The sequence below is a fragment of the Nuphar pumila genome, chromosome 3 (genome assembly GCF_984573655.1).
Source record: "Nuphar pumila chromosome 3, dmNupPumi1.hap1.1, whole genome shotgun sequence".
NCBI classification, from domain to species: Eukaryota; Viridiplantae; Streptophyta; class Magnoliopsida; order Nymphaeales; family Nymphaeaceae; genus Nuphar; species Nuphar pumila.
In genome coordinates, this window is record NC_143251.1 from 142198395 (window position 1) to 142220826 (window position 22432).

The 22432-nt window shown below is 39.8% G+C and overlaps 1 protein-coding gene across 1 annotated transcript in view; it reads left to right on the forward strand.

The window, feature by feature from the left end:
- LOC149844167 (haloacid dehalogenase-like hydrolase family protein) overlaps positions 1 to 22432 on the forward strand; it is a 132046-nt gene that overhangs the window by 23083 nt on the left and 86531 nt on the right. The window contains exons 2-5 of the mRNA XM_090001049.1: positions 8649 to 8749; positions 8849 to 8905; positions 8982 to 9076; positions 11216 to 11315. Of these exons, the coding sequence (XP_089857175.1) occupies positions 8649 to 8749; positions 8849 to 8905; positions 8982 to 9076; positions 11216 to 11315 (353 nt within the window). The remainder of the gene's footprint in view (positions 1 to 8648; positions 8750 to 8848; positions 8906 to 8981; positions 9077 to 11215; positions 11316 to 22432) is intronic.

Genomic DNA, 22432 nt, shown 5'->3' on the forward strand with positions numbered 1-22432 from the left:
CTGTGTTGTCTCGCTGGGAGGACGACAGGAGGCTAGCGGCCCCTGCCGTGCTCTCCGGCTCCCTCTGTGTCCGTCGGAGGGCCGGCAGGTGGCCGACGCGTCCCCCCCCCCCCTTGTCGTCTCCCTCTCTCTCTTGTGGTTTGCCAGAAAGCCGACAGGGGGCTGGTGGCCCCTGCGGTACCCTCCCTCTCTTGTTGGTTATCAGAGGGCCGTCGGGAGGTCGACAGTCCCCCTGTCGCGCCTTCCTCCCTCTTTCTGTGTGCGGGAAGGGTCTGGTAGGTGGTCTCTACCGCCCCTCTCTGTCTCCTTTGGGGCCTGCCTGAGGGTCGACAAGTGGTTGGCGGCCCTTGTCGACCTTTTCCCCCTCCTCTGTTGCCTGCCACGGGGTCGGTAGGTGGCCGGTGGCTCCTGCCGCCCTTGGTCTCTCTCTCTCTCTATTGGTCGTCGGAGGTTCGGTAGGGGGCTGGCGGCCTCTGCCGCTCTCCCCCCTTTCCCTCTCTCTTCGATGTTTTCGATCGACAGGGGCTCGCCCTTGCTGCCTCTCTGTTTCGACAGGTAGGGGCGATTCCCCTGTTGCCTTTCTATTCCAGCAGACAGGGGCAAGGCGCCTACTGCTTCTCTGTTTTCGGCTGGCAGGGGGTTCGCCCCTGCCGCCCTCCTGTTCCAGCAACCAGGATTGGCACTCCCTGCCTGACTCTCCTTTTTGTGGAACCAACTGGGTTTCCGCTTGTGCTGTTTGGTAAAAGCTGTTAGAGCATGTAACCACATCCAAAACCCTATGGTGTCAAATGTCGGATTGGGACCGACCCCAACTCAGCCAACGCTTGCAATGTGTCGATAATCACATTTTTGTTTGTTTGCAGTTTGTACGATGAATCGCGCTCTGGCTCCGTGGCCCGATCTCTGTATCATCTACACTCGTAGGCACACGCAGCTATACAACATCTCAAGGTAGGGAAAAGTCGCACAAGGATTTTGGATGAATGAAATAAAGTATAAGAATTCTGAGATAGAATAATTGATTTTTCATACATGCTTACATGTAGAACAATATAACTTGTGATTGCCTGTTTTGTGTTTCCTCGTTCTTACTCTTTTCAAAATACATGCTTGATGTTCGCTATATGGGTAGGCTCATTTCTACAGTGATTCCTGTTACTGCGTTTATATACTTGCTCACTGTTGTGATTGCACTGTAAATGCTTTGTTTGTTATTACATGTTAGATCTTGTTGTCGTCCTCAGGTAAGCCTCGTAGGGTGTGCAGGTGCGTGCACCATATTTCGTGCTTTTCGAAAAGGTGCGAAATTGGGTATATGCACTAAAATCTCGAGAAGAGGATCGTCCTGGTACAAGGCCGACTTCTTGAGCACGAAATCTTGCTTTTAAAATGAATTTTCCATCTGTGCGTTGCTAGAGGCAACTAAGTGTACCCTGAGTTGGTTACTTGGAGAAAATGATGGGATCCACAGCGATCCCAAGACTTGTCTCAAAATTACTGTTTTGTAGTGATTGAGTATGCCAAGTATATTACGGATTCTATGAAATACTATGATGGGTTATCCTTTGAGAAACCCACAAGTTGCTATCATAACCGGACCTTAAGACAGGTACGATATATAGATTACGATAAGAAGTATGAGAGGTCGTTGAGTACCTCGATGTGTACAATAAACACTTTGAAATAAATGAAATAATGATGTCGCCCTCCACAGGCCAAATGCTCAAAAAGCAATGCATGTCATTTAGTCGTACCTTCAGGCAGGTACGATCATACTTTTAGACAAGTACGTTACGTTGGTGTTACGATGTTTGGATGATGAGGTTGTGGCAACCTCGAAGTGTGCATATAGCACAATGCTGAGATCACATAAATGGTAACTGTAATACCCGTAAAATTTGAGTGCTTTTATTCATATTGGGTCCGGGATCCATTACCCGGATCCAAAAGGAAATATATATAAATATATGGGTATTAAGGGTATATAAGTAATAATAAGGTTTAATAAAAGAATAATTTAAAAAGTGTTATAATTAAAAAGATTTGCGTAATTGGGGTTTGGACCCACATTGGAGCCAAATGGACCCAGCCAGTGGATCCTGCAGTTCAGTGCCGATCCGGATCCACTTGGATCACTCAGTTTGGGCTAACCCGGATCCACTTGGATCACTCAGTTTGGGTTGACCCGGATCCGCCTCTCGCTTGGGACCCGGATCCGCCTCTCGCTTGGGACCCGAATCCACTTTGATAGTGGATCCAATGTAGTGGGTCGCAGGACCCGGACCGAGCAAGAAGTGTAAAGGCTTATAAAACATGAATCGTGCCTAGGGCACGATTCTGGCAAACAAAGTCAAGAAGGGGAGGAGTTGCGCCAGTCGTTCTCGGAGATGCGTGGGGTGGGTACGATCGATAAAGGGAGAGGGGGAAACGAGTCTCACACCTTCCTCTTGGGTTCCCTCTGTATCTCATCTCTCTTCCTTCCCTCGGCTATTCCCTCCCACCTCGCTGGAGCTCTTCTTCTCGTCATAGACGATCTTGTGCTTGCCTGCAGAAGCACCGACGTCGGAGGAAGCCGACCTCCTGCGATTGTTGTTGCCGACACCTCCAACTATTTTTCATCCGGAAAGAGGTAGGTTTTCTGTCAAGGATTTTGTTGGGTGTGGACTGAATCGGGTTGGGGTTGGGTCGGTCAAGGGAAATCCCGATTATTATCTCATGAACGAGATTCCAAATTCTTCTTGGTTGTCTGAAAATCCAACACCGTGGCTGGGGTTGCAGGTAAGGCTAATGATAGCCTTGAGAAGGGCATATGTTTACGTGCCTAATCCTAAAACACAAATTCCCCAAATCAAATCGATTTGGGGGTTTTCTTGATAAACCGTAAATCCCCACATCAAATAGATTTGGGGGTTTTCTTGATAAACCCTAAATTATTAAATTCATAACGTTTTGAGGGGTTGGTTTGATCTTATTCATTTGCTTGATAGAATTTACTTTATTTTCTCGGTTAGAATTATCTTTCTTACTCATAGTTGACTTTGTGATGAACAACCTTTCTTGATCTTGTATCCGATTTTTTTATCTATACCTGTCTGCGTTTACTTGTTCATCTACCTGCAAATGATAACAAATCGGAAATGATAAGTCACTGTATACACCTTTCTATTCGGTTCATCTGTTGTTCTTGAGAATACAGAAGTATTGATAGTTTCAAATATTGGCAGTGCTGGGTGAAATATATATATTTATATATATTATCAACTAGGCCAACACCTTTCTTGACTGACCTATTGTATGGGCATCATGTTAACACAGACTGTTTGCTACTGTTCTGACAATTTTTGCTCTATGCAGGATTGTATTGAATCCTTTATTTCTTATTTACTGAAGATAGTGATTCCCTGTTGACATGCAATGGTAGTTCCAGAATTAGTTTATTTTTTCTATCCATTAGTGGCTGATTCCATCAGTTTATCTTAGCTGTAGGTAGTGAATTATGTCAGTCCATTAGTGACCTGCATATTGGTATATTGGAGCCATTATTACTTCTCATCTTAAATGGTTTATGATGGATTATTAAATCTGGCTGAAGCAGCAACCCTTGCCAATTGTGCTATCTGCTTCTTTGGAAATTGTTTGTTACGCTACTGCACCCCTATGTATGAAATGTTATATTTCTGAACTAATTCAGTGTTCAACTGCATTCTATATTGAACAAGTGTCAGTACAAAGTAGTTTACCACAAATTTCAGAGTAGTTTAATTGTTATGTTTGAAAAGATATCTAGCTGGAAACAAATTGGTTAGAACAAACTCTCAAGGTACACGATACTTCTGTTAACAAAGCAATTGGGTCATATTTATCAGATAGATACATTTGAGGGGTACTCATGTTTAGTATATGGTGAACAAAGAACATATCACATGACAAGTAAATTCGGTCTCAATGTTTTAGTGTGTATTACTAAGAATGGGTTAATGCTATGACAATGATTAGAAGTTGTGTAAATGTTCTAAGCTTCGGGCAAATAACTAAATTAATGAAACCCAATTACTCAATTGAGACCTACCTTGGAGAGGGTAGGTGGTACAAAACTTCGAGGACTTATGTTGTGTTACGAGCGTGAAGCGGCTCGTGGGTCCCCGTCCTCGGAGTTAGGGACCAGGACTACCTATGTGTCCTAGGTGGTAGTCTTACGTCTTCTGCAGAAGTTAGGGATGCATCCTGATTTGAGTTGAGCCCTTAGGAGATTCTCTCGGCTATTGGTCGCTCCCTTAGGGATTCAGTCTCCGTTAGAATGTTCGGGTTAATAAATTACTTGGAATAATATACCTCCGAACGTTCTCTTCTGAGATGGTCACCTGTACCCGTGTGTACCCACGGGATAAGATAATTAAACATCATTTAGATGAGTTATGTTCACAACTAGTGGAGACCAGAGTTACCGGAAGCGCCTAGCTAAAAGGGGAAGCGCGCTTCCCCGAAGCGCGCTTCGGAAGCGCGAAACGTCGCGCTTCCGAAGCGTGGGGGGAAGCGTCCCCCTTTTTTGGGAAGCGCGTTTCCCTTTAATGGGGGACGCGTTTCCCTTTAATGGGGGACGCGCTTCCCTTTAATGGGAAGCGCGCTTCCCATCACGCTTCCCCCACGCTTCCCCCTCGCTTCCCCCTCGCTTCCCCTGTTTTTTTCAATTTTTTTGTATTTTTTATTTTTTTATTTTTATTTTTTTCGCTTCCCCCTCGCTTCCGAGACGCTTCCTAGGTCGCTTCCGAGACGCTTCCTAGGTCGCTTCCGAGACACTTCCCGAATCGCTCCTAAGTGGTCCCACGCTTCCCCGCTTCCTAAAATTTTGAAAGTGCCTCGCTTCCCGCTCCCGCTTCCCGTATCGCTTCCCGCTCCCGCTTCCTCAACTGGCAACCATGGTGGAGACACTAGAGAGACATATGTAAGTTGTATTTAAGATGCTTCATATTATCAATTTGTAAATTAGTAAAACTCTTAACTTGGTGGATATGAGGTAATTAAATTGTTATCTGAAAGCTATGTCACATGGGTGCGGGTGCGGGTGCGGGTGCGGGTGCGGGCGCGGGTGCGGGTGCGGGTGCGGGTGCGGGTGCGGGGATTCGGCACTTCCAAAAAACCCGGGTGCGGGGGTGCGGCAGGGGCAAAAATGTCAATATATATATATATATATATATATATATATATATATAGGGGGTCGGGGTTCCCCTCCCTTACGAATCGATTTTTTTTTTAAAAAGCAGTTGTCTGCTGCTTTTTTTTAAAAAAAATCGAGCAGCTGACAGCTGCTGCTGTCAACAGCTGTCTGTCAGCCAGCTGACAGAGCTGCTTTTTAAAAAAAAGAATCGAGCAGCTGACAGCTGCTGTCAGCCAGCTCACAGACAGCAGCTGACAGACAGCTGCTGTCAACAGATCTTTTTTTAAAAAAAAAATTCGCAGCATAGGGCAAATTTTTTTTAAAAAAAAATCCAAAAAAATGGACTTAAATGATCCTGGGTGCGGTCAACGCACCCAGGATCGGGTTGACCGCACCCGGTACCGCACCCGCACCCGCACCCGCGTCGACGCGGGTGCGGCACCCTGCTGGCCGAATCCCTGTGACATAGTCTGAAAGTGTACATATTATTTCATTGACTGTGGCATACCTCACCTGCTTATCAACGTTGCATATTTGTTATTGTTAAATAACTGCTCATTGGCATATTAATGTGGCATAGTTGTTATAGTTATACAACTGCTTATCTATGTTGCATATTTGTTATTGCTAAATAACTGCTCATTTGCATATTAATGTGGCATAGTTGTTATGGTTATATAACTGCTTACCTGCTCATGTACATGAATTTAGATCTTTATTACATAGTGCTTACCTGTCTTGATATACATTAAAAATCAACCATGACACTCATACCACACACTCGATTCACGATATACTTGCACTATCAGTACAGAATTCCTGCTTAGACGTGGTAGTCTAATTCCTATAATTTTTACCATTTTCAGGTAAACGAGTACATTTATGAGCGGTTGCGGGATGAGGCATCGGATCGTGACTGTTGATTTACTGTTCCAGTGATTCCTTGGGATATGGTAATTTAAAATGTTCATTGCATAATGTAATGAAATACCTGTGTTGAGTTTTCTCTCATATGTGATGTTCCGAAATGCTTAACCCTATATTGGTTATTCTTTCCGTTGTTATTGTTATAAAAAAAAATTCACATAAATCTGGGTTAAAATTTCGGGGTGTTACAGTAACAACTCTCCTTCACAAGCAAGATGCCTGAGTGGGTCTAACAGACCAGAGCATGTAGAATGGAGCGGCGGTTAAGAAACATTCGTCGTACCCATTTGACCTTCATGGTTCATCAAGGGAGAGGATGGATGGTACAAAAACTCCGATAGACAAGTTGTTAACAACCACCTCACGGGAAAAAGACTCGGCTTCCCAAGTCATCGGAGTTAGGAGAATTGAGATTACCATAAATTATCCTAGGTGGTAACTCACAGGTACTTCTGCAGAAGTTGGATGCATTCATGGGCCACAAATGCCTTTGGGGATTTACTTTCTTGGTCACTGACCGTCCCCTTAGGAGCGAACTTAGTCAGTCATCTGGGTTAATGAAAAACACCTGACATAATAAACCCCCGGATCGGTCTCGGCTGTTTCTACATTTCGCGTCTATGCGTACCCACAAGCCAGTTAATATCAGAACTTAAAGAATATCCTTTCATAATAAGTTGTAGATGATTGAGATTTGTACTACTTGAAATGTTGTTGGTATATCTGTTGCAAGACAATAGATCTATGCATATATTGCTCCTGCTAGAATAGATTATATATTGTACTTGTTGCTTTTAATGGAATAAATTGCTTATCTCATGAATGTCTTGCTTTATTTTATTCTACATTGTCTAATCGTGCACTTACTAGTTTGTTATGAAACTGACCCATTTCATGGGCAGGTGATGAGTAGGACTTCTCAGGCAGCCGATGGCGCGATGCAACATGGCTCGAGATTTTTTTTCTTTCTACTGGCATCTTGGCTCTGAGTTTTGAGTTTTCTTTAGATTATTGGATAGTGGGAAAATGCACATTTTGTAATAAACGGCAGATTTTATTAATAATTTATTGTTTTGGTTTCCTCACTTCCCTTGAGTAGTTGTTTCATGAGAAATGATAATTTTACTGCTAACGTACCAAGAATTTGGTTACTTGTGCTTCTTTCTAAATTGCTTTCGTTGTCGATTTTAAAAGTAAAAACTCTTATCTTGAAGGGTTTTTCGTCAATATTTTCGAATTCACAAGTTGAAATTTTGGGGCGTTACAGTCATATTCAGGCTCAAGTTCGGAAATGGGAACCTGTGCAAATTTGCAAATATTCTTTGTCATACTGGTAGATCTGTGCCATTGGTTCAGAAAATATTTCTGGCATAGGGTGATGTTGGAGCGTCATGGTCATCTATTCACACAATGTGATACATTTCTAGTCTCCTCTTTCTTATTTTATACTTCACTAATCACATAATTGGTTCTATGTGACGCTTTTGTTGTTAATCCCTGTAAGCAACAACTAGGGTTATCGTTTCTTTAGACAAGGCTGCTTATTTCATCGAATGAGTGGTTGATGTTTACTCAGTAAATTATCATAACCAGGATTCATTTTGAAAGTTATGGTTTAGAATATCCATCAGGATGGCTTAACACTCCTTGGCTCAATATTTGTGGACCTATTAAGCTCTTACAAACACAAAACTTAAAAGAGTGTAGCAATGTTGTCAGAATCGAATCAGACCCTGAATCGATTTTCAAAACGATTCAGGGAATTGGCTGATTCTCATTCTGAACCAAATGGAGCTGATTCAGCCAATTTTTAATTAGAAGATGACATGTATCATGAAAGTATTGAAATATTATTAAAAATATTTTAAATCCATTTTATAATTTATTTAAAAAAATAAGCCGACTCAGCTTGTTTCATATCAATTTTTTGCCAACATGATACAAATTGACCGATTCAGTCTGATTCGCAACCATACTGACAGCAGTGGAGCGTAGCCCACTTGATAGTGAAGTGAGTTGGCATCAAATGTTAGATTTTCTTTCTAGTCTTTCCCATTCCCATTTTCTTATGAGTTAGGATAGAAGATATATCATGTGTTCAAGAATCAATAGTCAGGAATTGATAGTGATTGAGACATGCATTATGTTTTACTTTTTCAGATTAATTATTAATTTTTTCTTGATAATCATGTCAATCTGAAACCATGATAGTCTGAGGATATTGACATGAATATGGATTTTTTTTTTGTATTAATATTAGAATTGCATCAGAAGGGAGTTCTTCTTTCATTGAAAAAGATGAGATGTGGAGAACAGAAACTGAATTGCATGTATAACTTTTTCAATGGTTATATGGAAAACTAATGCCAGTCTGTAAAATTAATTTGGTGTTGTAACCACACATGGATCTGATGAAATTCAACTAATATTTGTTTTTATGGTCTTCTATTACACCAGATATACAATAAACCACCTGTTTCATGGATTTAAAAGTCTTCTTGTGCTTACTTATCTAGGTCTGATTTCTTTAAGTTTTGTTGAAATGGTTAATTTTGCAAAAAACTAGGTGAAGCAAATTTCTTGGGTGGTGTAGCTTATTCGAAAGGGGTGGAAAACTTTGATCCTCAGGCAGCAAAGAAACGCTTCTTTGAGATATACCTTGCCAAGGTGACTAATATGCATCCATATTGAAAAGTTTAGAGAAATTGACTAACAGTTGATGCTGTAATTGTTCTTAGATTTAAAGGAACATTTCTTGTTTTACAGTATGCTCAGCCTAACTCTGGAATTGGATTCCCTGGTGCTTTGGAGCTCATTATGCAGGTAATTTTATATGATCATTGGTTCTCAAGTAGTATAACTGTTTTACTAATGTTTTTTCTTCATACTGATTTGCCAGTGCAAAAGAAATGGCCTTAAAGTTGCTGTTGCATCTAGTGCTGATCGCATCAAGGTTGATGCAAATTTAGCTGCGGCTGGGCTATCACCATCTATGTAAGATGAGTATTTCATGCACCTTTACTGGGTTTCTGTGTGTCATTAATTTGGTTTGTTGCTTGTCGCTAATTGAGTGGTTTTTTTGATGAATCTGTGACTGCATTTATAAAGGTGAATAGCATGCCAGTGTTTTTTTGAAGCTATGAGCTAGTTCTGTTTGACAAGGAATGATGCCAGAAATATTGATTGGTAATGCCTGACAAACAGACAATTGTTTTCATTGGATGAGTTGTTGAGCAATCATCATCAGTTGATGATACTTTGGGGAATACTCTGAACTTTGGTGGGAACCCAACAATCTCTCAATTAGAAGGGCTTTTGCACTGCTGCATAATCATTTACATTAACTAGTCAACAGTGGATCAAGAGTGATAACTGGACCAATGTGACCAATCCTATAAAAAAGAGACAAGGGACCAATAGAGTTGCAATATATTCAACCAGGAGTCCTGGGTTCAAGTCCCAAGGACTACCCACAGCTTGGCATAAAAAAGAAAGCATATAGAGGTCTCAGTTGATCATCATACTGATATTTCATACTTCTTGTAATTGGCAATTATTAAAGAATTTCATATGTACCAAGTGCAAAAGGATTTTCATGGATGTCTTCAAACAATTAGAAGTTCATATCATAATTGGGATCCTATAACATAGTTTCTCTATGCTTCTTGGGATTAGTATGTTGTAGAGAATCTGGCTAATGTTCAATTGAATTTTTTAATGATCTTTGAAAGGCCTGCTTTATGTCACTACCTTCTTGTGGTGCTTTTCATCATATAAAACCAGCCTGAAAAATAAAGATTTTAGAGACATGTAAAAATTATTAGGTTAAAATAAGGACTATCTTATTATATTCAGTAGTACTATTGCTATTATTTATGTTTCCATCATTGTATGCAACTATGCATGCATAAGGTAGTTTTTGCTGATCTTATCACGGTAGCATCATGATATTTTCAGTCACTTTTACTTTTGTATTTCTTTTCTACATTTTAAATATCTTTTCTTTCTTCTTACCTTTATATTTTTTATATTTCAAATTTTTTTGACTTTCATTTACATTTCTACAAAAAAGCTTTATTTTCTACACATTCTTTTCTTAATTATTTCTGTTTTTTTAAATTTTTAAATTTTTTTCAAGGGCCAAGATTTTCAAGAGATTTATCAAAGAACCTATATTATGGCGTGATTTGCTATGCTGGGATATAGCTGAGACTGATATTTGTGACCATCGTCTAAGTAAACATCAACCTTAACCGTCTTTGAATATATGAGAATGGTCCTTAGAGTCAAAATCCTGTCAATGTGCATCATTCAAGTCATCAAGGAGTGCTTCTAGTTGAAGGGTCAGGTGATAGTTTGGATTATGGACTTGTTTGCCATAAAATTTAGTTGACCATACCTGGAATGCTTGGAAATTGCCTTATTGGCTTATATTTCTTATAGCTTATCTTTTCTTCATAATTAATTTTAGTTGTTCCAGGTCACATACCAACTTGTTCGCTCATAGTTGTGGGTGGATCATACTCATGCAAGTTCCTTTTCTTTCCTAGTTTCTTTGGAACTTGTGTTGTTTTTTATGATTGGCAGTTGGCAATAATAAGGCCTTCCTATTATTGTGTAATTGTGTTTTGTGACGGACTTTCGAGAATTTGAGGATTTGGATATGCTGCAAACTATGCTTATGCTTTGTGCTTATAAACATGTCCTGCTTCCAAGAACAATTTTAATTGAAAATAACAAAAGCACCATCCTTCAGAGATTAGTTAAGCAGCTTACAGTAGATGACCTAATCCTCAGGTAGGTGATGGGGTTCAAAACTAGTAAACTCAGCAACCTGGGCTATCTCATTTAATTATGAAGGTTTGTGCACAATAGAACAATGATCTTTTCTGCACATGCCTTTCCTTGGATAAAGACGGAAGAAAGTAACCTTTGTAACTGTATCTAAGAGCAATATATCAAATAATTATGGTAATCTCCAGGAAGTTTGGAAATGAATTTATCCGTTATAGGGTTGCCTTTAGTCACTGAGTGATGTGGGTTGCTATTGAAAGCTTTTTTATTTTTTAAAGCCAACACTAGTATTCCACTTTCTCTTGTTCAGTTTAAAGTTATTTCCCCCTTGTCTGTCAGATTTGATGCTATTGTGTCAGCAGATTCATTTAAGAACTTGAAACCTGCTCCTGACATATTTTTAGCAGCATCAAGACTTCTCCAAGTTCCTTCTGAAGAGGTATGCTGTGTTGAATTTATATATTAGTATTCTGATTTGAGCAACAGATACGGAATCCATGTTTATGCTTGATTACCAAAATAATTGATCATTGTGATACAATTTCTCTTTTTGAAGATGTTGCAGGTAACATTAATAATGAACATGTTGGAACAATAAATAAAAACTTCATGAATGACCATTCTAATAATCATTGTTGTATTATCATTAACTTTTGAAATGTCCTCTTAGGATGTGGATCAATCTCATGATCATACTACCAATTTGAACAGTATACTGGCTATGTCACTTGGGTACGGGTGTGGGTACGGAAGGTACGACATGGAATGAGGGTACGGGGACACGACTATATATATATATATATATATAAGAGTTTGGGTTTGAATCATGAGAACATGGGATCTGAGTTGGGTCAACGAAACCAAGTTATAAAAGGGGAAGGGCATACCCCTTCCCCCCCCCCCCCCTCTCTATCGGTTTGTTGCTGTGAGAAGAAGAAGAGGAGGAGGAGGAGGAGGAGAGGAGGTGTGCTCTCTCTCTCTCTCTCTCTCTCTCTCTCTCGGAGGATGAGGATTTCAGGAGAGCACAGAGAGGGAGGGGCAGCGGCTCTCAGTTTCTCACTCTCTCTCCTTTTGCCGAGGATGATGATGAGGGTTTCGGGAGATCTGAGAATGAGGGAGGGGCGGCGGGCCGCGGGACCAAAATGGCCCCACCCTTTTGACCTTATGTAAAAAAAAATCTCGGGTCTGAGTTGGACCTGACCCGTGGCATACCCGCACTGCGTCCGGTACCCGCCCCTGTGTCGACATGGGTACGCCGACCATTTTGGCGTGTCCCGGTTACATAGTACACTGGTGATCAAGTGACAGAATTGGAAATAGAAAATCTTAATTTGGAAGCACACTGTCTCTATATTTAATGATTTATGACTGACTGTACATTGTATTATGGGTTCATGTGTGTGATTTACATGTGGTGACTTGCAAGGAAGAAAGCTAATATAATATGTGTATGTGAGTTGAGTTGGCAAGATAGACGAAGCTGCCTAGTGCGTTTGATAATGTTGTTACATATTATTCCATCCGTTTGTTTTGACTTTGCTTTTTATCAGATGTCCATGATGGGTGAGTAGCTACTTGCTTGTTACTAGAGAGTTATTTGAGGAGCAGTTTTGGATGAAAGGATTTTATGAAATGGGAGCACCCTTTTTTTTTCCCTCCCATGGAAGCGCTTTAGTTTGGAGATGGTAGTTTTGCTGGAAACATTTTATAGTGAACTGCCAAGGTTGGGTGGATGAAATGGAAAAATGCTACTGGAGTATTGTGCGATCGTAGAATGCCATTGCGGTTGAAGGGAAAGTTTTATAGGACGACTATTAGGCCCGCTTTACTATATGGTACGGAATGTTGGGCTGCCAAGAGACATCATATTCAAAAAATGAGTGTAGCTGAGATGCGTATGCTGAGATGGATGTGTGGAAATACAATAAAAGATAAGATTCGGAACGAGGAGATACGTAAGAAGGTAGGTGTTGCACCCATTGAAAATAAGATGAGAGAGAATCGTTTACGGTGGTTTGGACATATTCGGCGAAGGCCTAATGATGCTCCAGTTAGAAGGATGGAGAAATGGGAAAATATATTAGTTAAAAGAGGTCAGGGTAGGCCTAGGAAGACATGGATGGAGGTGATAGGAAAGGATATGAATGCTTTGAACCTCACCGAGGACATGGCATTGGATAGAAATGATTGGAGGAGAAGGATTCATGTGGAAGACCCAGAATGATTTTCTTTTTTGGTTCATATCGCCGACCCCAATTGTTTTGGGATGAAGGCGTAGTTGTTGTTGTTGTTGTTGTTTTGTTGCCAAGGTTGCTATCCTCCTTAGCACTATGAGTAGCTGCTCAGAATATTATGGGGATGTAAACATGGAAGACAACTTCATAAAAAAACTAGGCATTGTTTATATGGTTGTGACACCATTTTACCTAGGTGCTTCAATTAGTCTTTTAGTAAAGGTGGTGGTAGTGCACATCGTAGTGAGGATGATCTATATATTGTTAAATGGGAAGAAATCATCTTATGGCTGAAGATATTTATGTTGGATCAAACATGGCAAGGTTCAACAGATGCATACAAGAGGTTAAAGTGGAAGTTACATGTGAAATGTGGTAAATTATGTAGAATAAGACCAAGAAGTCATAAATACTCTAGATACTCAGAACTTATGGTTTTTAATTAACCTCCAATACATGGTGTGATCCTCAAGAGTTTGCCAAGAAGATATAGATGGGGAGAATAACAATAAAAGCCAACGAACTGAGGTTTTGAGTATCTATATGTATTTTTTATTGAAGAAAGTAAGGAAATAATTTCATCAAGTAACCTCTATTGGGTAAGATGACAATTCAACTGGATATTTTAGTCTTCTCATAAAACATGTAACTGTTGGCAATAGAAATGACACCTTTTCTGTTGTGGTAAAGTGGTGCACATGAAGCTATGCGAATAGTTCAAGTAAATTCAAGGCAGACTGCCTAAATGCATAAACCATATGTTCAGACTTGGCCATATAGAGAGAAACCTGTAATGTTCTTTTCTACCCACTAACAATTAATTAATTGGTCAAGGCAAATGATACACCTTTTTTGTTAGTGGGTTTTCTAGCTTAATCAGAGGATCAATAAGCAATAATATCTAATGTAAAAGACAGACAAAAGTAAATGGAAAGGTGTAAAGCTGGACCTTGCCATGTGAGAGTTGCCACTTGAACAATAGGCATATATTGAAGTTGAACTGGTTGACATTATGTATCCATTCTAGGAGGATTTTTTTCAGTCAGTTTCTTATAGCAGTTTACCAATTTATGATGAGAAAGTAGGTGGGCTTCAAAATCACTGATCATAGTCTTCTCCGAAACAGATATCCCTTGGAGGTTAAGATGTTTTCCTCTGGAGTGCACTTTAAAATTTAAATGTTTGAATCTTCTTCTCAAGCTGATTATGAAGATGCTTCATCATCTAAATTGCAGAAGTATCCCTATCTATGATGATCATGTCATTTGCATGTGAAGGTATTAAAAAAAATGGTCTTCATGATAGCATGTAGGAGCTTGAGTGAGCTCATCATCTTCAGGATCACCATTAAGGAAGGGATTCTTCACTCGAGTTGATAAAATACTGGATTGAGGGGCGTGAATTAAGGTGTAGAGTTATGAAACAAGAATATGGTCATGCGGGAAATGAGAGGTGAAAAGCAGTTATATCCTCATAAATTCATAATGTTGCTTGTGGTTATATTTACTGATAGTGGGGCTTGAGTCTCTTAATAGTTTCATTATATATTCACAGGTGTACGGATCTTCTCAAAATTTATCCATTCCATCTTTGGCTTAACTGTCATTTGTTGGTGTTTGTGCTTGAAAATGAAATATAAGAGAATGAGCCTAGTGCAAGTTCAGAAGGCCATTCACATGCATAAAGTTCTATAGCTTGTAGTCTAGAATCCAGATTCCCATCCAAAGCTAGCATCCAAAATCGGAGCTAGAATAATGACCACAATTAATTAACTGAACCGACGGAATATGATTGGAGCAAGTGCCAGAAAGAAAATCTATAAGGGAAAAAACAAAGAGAAATGGAAACAACATAATGGAATGCCTGTAAGAAAACATAGTAAGATGTTTGTTCTTTATCCTTTGCATGATTGTGACATCCATGCTCTTTTTTGTTATCTGCATTGCCAAGAAAAGTGTGTTGGGGTTGCAAGCTCATCCTATCGATTTTTTTAAAGTTCTGAATATGACCAAAGGTCCATAGCAATGTTGTATCGTACGATACTGTACAATACATATCATAACTATGGTCTAACTTGATACGATACACACTTGTATCATGATACGAGTGTATATCGTATCCATATCGGTTGTATCATACAATACAACCCTGTATCGTATCGTATTGTATGATACAGGGTGTATCCTATGATATGTGTCTGACGCACTTTAAAAGGGCTAAAACTTGACTTTTTTAATTTTGGGTTTTAAAGACTTATCTAAGGCCGATTCTCTCATTTGTGTAGAGGTCTTTAGAGGAGAACCCACGCACCTTGAGGGGCGTGAGAGCGATTTGGGGTGCCAATTCATGCGTAAGGAAGAGAGTTTTTGCAGATTTCTAATATAAGAGTGCATTTCCGTCATTTTTTCACTCAAGGGAGTGAGCTAAGGTAACAAATCTATATTCATTGCTTCCCATTGAATTTTTTGAGGGAAGATGACATCAAATGATCCAACATAACAATGAGGTACTCAAGTAATGAGTGAAAACTGATTGAAAATCGAGTGCAACTATTGCCATCATATTGTTTTGGGTGGTATCTCTCGGTTGAAGCATCATTGAGTCGGGACACGTCACAATGTTGCCTGTAACGACCCCAACTCATACCTCTTGAAAAATACGGATTTTTTCTTTCTTTTTTTTTAAACCATTGCGGAAAACTTTCCAGAGACCTGGGGTCCTCACAGTTCCAATTTCAATTGGATAGCCAAACACTACAAAGTGAATTACATTTATCATCCACAGTGACCAAAGCAAACCTCTTTATTTATGAATCAAAACCCAACTCCAAAGATAGTGTTCTACTCAACGAAAAATAAAGTAGCAACTAATTGAAACAAAAGAACTGAAAGAAACAACAAAACTAAAAGAACGAAAAGAAGAGCCACTTTGTATGCAAGTAAAGCCATCAAAAAAACCAAACGTGACTCGTGCCCTCCCAGGAGCTAGCGGACTTCACTGATCACCTGTGACTGCGAAAAACCAAATAGAGTATCAGAAATCCGAAAAAATTCTGTGTACAAATCCCTCTAATAAAATAAATGAGCATAAAGAACACAAATATGATTTCATGCAATAATTCAATTAAGCAGTCATACTACTAAGGATGATAGTCGTCCAGGGGTATTTATGTCACTTTACTGTTGTAATTTTGTATTATGCTTGTATCTCTGTATTATATTGTTGGATCGGGTGTTTGGGTCTGGAGCAGACCCGATATCTATTTATGTTGGACCCGAACTGACAGAGTAATTAAAAGGATGGATTAGGGCACGTTCTCACGATGAGAATGAAGAGAGCCCATCTTTGCTGCAGACGTCTCCAAAACCTCTCTCTCTCTCTCTCTCTCTCTCTCTTGTGCCACTGCGTGAACGCAACCCCTGGGATAAAACTTTCATGGTATCAGAGCAGGTTCGCCTGTGACTCCCATACAAGTGTGCAGGACGTGTTCCAGCGAGAGTGCCCTGTGAGATTCAAATTTTCTGTTGTAAACAGGTTAGGTGATTCATCCCTTCTTCTGGTAACCTTCATCCTTCTTCTCTTCCTCTCTATTTCTTATCATTTGTTATCTGTGTCGTCAGACCTGATTGTTCTCAGACCTAATATCGAGTTCTTCAACCCTAGGTCTGATCGGCAACCTCAAATTTGGTTGTCGTCAGATCTGCCACCTCTTCTCTCTTGGTTGTCGTCAGATCTGCCACTTCTTCTCTCTTTGTTTCTGTTTCTTGATTCCTTAAAGGAGTCCTACCTTGATAAGTATGTCGATTTTCAGTACTTGCCCTAAACTGCGGCAGATCTGAGCTATTTCAGATTCAACCCAAACTGCATCAGATCTGGAATTTGCGTCAGTTCTGAATTCTATGTTAAATCTGAATTGTTTGATTTACTGATTTTAATCTTGCCTTTGCGTCAGATCAGATTATAACAAATCTGATTTATATCAGATTGTTTACTGTGCTTGTCGTTACCTAAAAAAAAAGGAATAGAGAACTTCAAGCACATTTCTTGCAATTTTAGATAGTTTTCACACATCTATTCACAACTTTTCAGCATCACCATCACCCACTGTCCTTCTTCTTTCATCATTATGGATTCTCCATCTTTGCCGTCTAGTTTTCTTAGACAACTCATTTCTGAAAAGCTCAACAATTCAAATTACTTGACCTGGAAAAGACAGATCCTGCCATTTATCAGGAGTCTGGATCTCTCTGGGCACCTTGATGGGACAATCCACGCACCACCAGAGTTCGTCACACATGAACAACAGGGTGACAAAGGAGATGTCTCTAGCACGGTAATTCGCAATCCAGATTTCACATCATGGAGGAAGAGAGACCAAGCAGTCATAGCATACATTACCTCTACTCTCTCTCAAGAGGTATTGGTGAGTATTCCAGATGATTTCTCTGCTATGGAGCTGTGGCAGAAGTTAGCTAAGACATATTCACAGATTTCAGAGGCCAAAATTCTTCATTTGAAAAGAGAGTTTCAGCTGTTAAAGAAGGAAAGTCTGACTGTGACAGACTACATGAATCAAGTTAAGATCATCATGGATCAGTTAGCTATGGTGGGCTGTGAGATTCCTGACAGAGAAAAGGTGCAACAAGCGTTGAATGGTCTTGGGCTTGAATATCATATGTTGGTTATATCGTTGCTATGTCTACCATCACTACCAAACCTTGAAGATCTTCGTGCAAAGCTGCTACAGTATGAAGTCACCATTAATGGGGAGACCTTTTCAAATCACAGCAGTCACGAGGTAATGATCACAGGAATGGGATCAGAAAGGGGGCGCAACTCTTTTCGTGGAGGACGTGGACAAGGAAAAGCTAATTTTGGAGGACGTGGATTGTTACCTACTCCAAATAATCAGTTCAACTCATTTCCCAACAATCAAAACTCCTGAAATGTACCAACATGCTATTTATGTAATAAGAGAGGACACATTAAGGCAAAATGCTGGCATAATCCTCAAAACAAAGAAAAGATGAATGGAGCAACACTTCCCAGCAAAGGAAAAGAAATGGGGGGACCTAAAGATGAGGATAAGGATAACGTGAAGAATCTCGATTTTTGCACTTTCAGGGCTGAGTTTCAAACAGAATGAGCAAGGAACATGGTATATTGACTCTGGAGCGGCAACACATGTTACAGGTGATGTTGGTAAGATCTCAAAACCGATTCCCTATTTTGGAAAATTCAGCATTAAGACCGACGATGATATTCTTCACCCTATACCACATGTTGGAACCGTTGACCTTCCTCTTTCTAATTCTTCCCTAACTTTGTCTATTGTTTACCATTCCCCGAGCATAGTTAAGAATATTGTTTTTGTGTCTAAACTTGTTGACGATACTAACTCTTCTGTTGAATTTACTCCTTCTGTATGTGTTAAGGATCTTCTTACGAAGGAGACGCTCGTCGAAGGAGAGCGACAAGGGAATATGTATGTCTTTAAGGAGTCTCCCTCTTCAGTTCGTGTTGCTTCACCAATCTCGTCAATTATTCAGTCAAAGTTGTCTCAAGATTGGTTTAGTGTGTCTAAATGTAATAAGCTGAAGTTTGGCATCGTCAATTGGGTCATTGTGGTCGTTCGTTTATTGAAAAGCTTGTGTCAAATGGGCTTGTTCCAGAGTCTAGTTTGAATAAAATGTCAGAAGAACCTCTTTGTTCCAGTTGTCAGTTATGTAAGAGTCATGTACTCCCTTTTCATTTAATAAATCAAAGAGCTTCAATTCCTTTTGAAATCATATACTCCGATGTTTGGGGCCTTGCTCCCCAAACTTCTTTATCTGGCTGCCGCTACATCTTCATTGATAGTTATTCTAGATTCACCTGGATATATTTTATGAAACATAAATTTGAAGTGTTCAAAATCTTTTGTTCGTTCCATGCTCTTGTTTGTAATCAATTTTCATTCAAAATCCAACATTTCTAATGTGATGGAGGAGGAGAGTACTTATCACATGAATTTACTGAATTTATTCAAAAGAATGGCATCAATCGTCGTATATCTTGCCCACATACACCACAACAAAATGGTGTTGCAAAAAGAAAACACAGGCACATCGTGGAAAGTGCCTTAAATATGCTCCACAACTCATGTGTTCCCTTGAGCTTATGGACGAAAGCTTTCCACACAATGACGTATGTCATAAATCGTCTGCCTATAAAATTGCTTGAAGATAGATCTCTATATTTTACTCTTTTTCAAAGACATCCTGATTATAACGAAATGCGAGCATTTGGCTGTGTTTGCTATGTTCACATTGACAGTTCTCAACGTGAAAAGTTTCAAGACAAGGTATGCAAGTGCTACTTTGTTGGATATGCTGACCACTACAAAGGGTATCGGTGCTATGATTCAACCTCTCGTCGGATTAAAGTCTCTCAGAATGTTGTGTTTGATGAAATCATTGTTGGAGAATCAGATTAGGTAGCAAAGCAGAGTCAGGGAGAGAAGCAAGCAGAGCGGAACAAAAGGGATGAAGTGTATGAACCGTGGATGGCTTCAGAATTTTTTGGTCAGACGGAAACACGGGATGACTGTTCATGTAAGTCATCAACTATTGCGGAAGAAGAGGCTGGCAGAAATTCTCAGATGGAGGGAGTCACAAATTCCCAGTTGAGTGTACCATCTACATCTGATGGTGATATAAGATTTCAGGGACTTGTCTATACAAGAAAAAATGGCCATAATAATGACTCATGCCCTGACGTTCAGCCTCAGAGGTCTGGAAGAGCCCGTCATCCCATTGAAAGATGGGTAAGTTATGATAACTTCTCCATGGATTTACAATTATTTATTTCTCAGGTTGAAAAATAGGAGGAACCGAACAACTTTGTAGATGCATCTAGATCAAAGAGGTGGATAGAGGCTATGAACGAAGAAATGAAAGCGTTGCACCGAATGTGGAACTTGGGAAATTGTTCCACGACCCTCGCACAGAAATGTCGTGGGATCTAAGTGGGTCTACAAAATCAAACACAAGCCCGATGGATCTGTTGAACGCTATAAAGCACGTCTTGTGGCTAAGGGTTTCACTCAAGAATATAGACAAGACTATGATGAGACGATCAGTCCAGTTATTAAAATGGGTACTATCCGACTGGTTATATGTTTGTTAATACAATATGGATGGACTCTATGTCAGCTTGATGTCAAGAATGTCTTCTTGCATGGCGAACTAAAGGAAGAAGTGTACATGGAACAACCACCCGGATATGCAGAACATGGTCCCAATTCACATGTCTGCAAATTACGAAGGGCTATTTATGGTTTGAAACAAGCATCTCGTTCATGGTTTGATAGTTTTTCGCTTGAAATCCAGCGACATGGGTTTCTCAGATCTCAACTTGATCACTCCTTGTTTATCTATCGGCATCAGAAGTCAACACTCTACTTCTTATCTATGTAGATGATATTATTCTCATCGGCAATTCGGATGACCATATAGAGATCATCAAGGACTTACTAGGAAGAAAATTTAAAATGAAAGATTTAGGCATGTTGCGCTATTTCTTGGGAGTAGAAGTGGATCAACAAAATGAAACCTTATCCCTGACTCAACATAAATACACGATGGATTTATTGGATAAAGCAAGGATGAGAGATTATAAGCCGTTGTCTACTCCTAGTGTGTTGAATCATAAGCTCAGTAGTGCCCAAGATGGAGAATCCTATCGTGATCCCAAGCAATATCGTAGCCCTGTGGGAATGCTTCAGTACCTTACTTTTACTAGGCCTGATATTGTCTATGCAGTGAATCAGGTTTCACAATTTATGCATGATCCTCGTACCGAACACATGAATGCGGTTAAAAGGATTCTTCGATATTTAAAAGGCACGATTGAAGATGGTTTACTTTATCATCGATCTCAGATTGAGGGGAGCAAACATCAAATCATCGTATATTCATATGCAGATTGGGTTGGAAATCCAGACGACAAAAAATCAGTTTCGGGATATTGTGTGTTTATCGATGGAAATTCAGTGGGGTGGAATAGCAAGAAGCAGCGAGCCGTTGCCCAATCCAGTACAGAGGCAGAGTATCGGTCTATGGCTGCCGTCATCGCATAAATCACTTGGATGAGGCATATCCTGGACGAGATAGGAGAAAAGTTTTTGCCTACCACACTCCACTGTGATAATCAAAGTGCCATTAAAATTGCTTTTAACCCTATTCATCACGGTCGTACTAAACATATAGAAATTGATCAACACTTGATTCGGCAGAAAGTTGAAGATGGAGAAATCAACCCAGTGTACATCTCTATTAAAGATCAAGTAGCAGATTTGTTTACCAAGGGTCTCACTAGCATACGTTTTTGGTACTTAAAAGGCAAGTTGTCCATGGTTCAAAACCGTGCACAACTTGAAGGCGAGTATTAAGGATGATAGTCGTCCAGGGGTATTTATGTCACTTTACTGTTGTAATTTTGTATTATGCTTGTATCTCTGTATTATATTGTTGGGTCAGGTGTTTGGGTCTGAAGCAGACCCGATATCTATTTATGTTGGACCTGACAGTAATTAAAAGGATGGATTAGGGCACGTTCTCACGATGAGAATGAAGAGAGCCCATCTTTGCTGCAGACGTCTCCAAAACCTCTCTCTCTCTTGTGCCACTGCGTGAACGCAACCTCTGGGATAAAACTTTCACATACAACAGGGAACATTTATTAAGCATGAAGAAATATTAATCAATAACAGGGATCACAATTTAAGTGAGCAGGATATTTGACATGCATTAAAAATTAAACATTATGCATCCACCAACATGTAACAATTAAGAGAACAGGTAAAATGTGCATGATCTAATAAATAGCAGAAATATGCATGATTTATGTGCAATGCATGAACACTTTATTATATTTCCTTAAAGTTTTTTTTCCATATGCGTACCCTATTAAATGCATACAATTAAACTTCCTCTTTTTAATTAATTACTGTTGCCCGCGGATACACCAAACAGGTACAATCCTCGAGGTTAAGTTAGGTTCCTAGGATAACTTAGCACACAATTTGTATTTTATTACTGGGTTCCAAACTTAGCCCTCGACCGAATTACCTTAGGAATATTAGATCTCCACATCTAATTTTGGGGATACAAGGGACACCCCATGCCCACAAGTGTCACTTTCTTGATATACTAAAACAACAGCTGTGTCAAACACACCACCCCCAGGTCAAGTGACAGACTCTCCCTAAAAGCTTGGTCAGGAGAAAGAACCTCAATATCGGGTTTAGGAGACAAAAAAAAGCACACAGAGTTTTTGTATT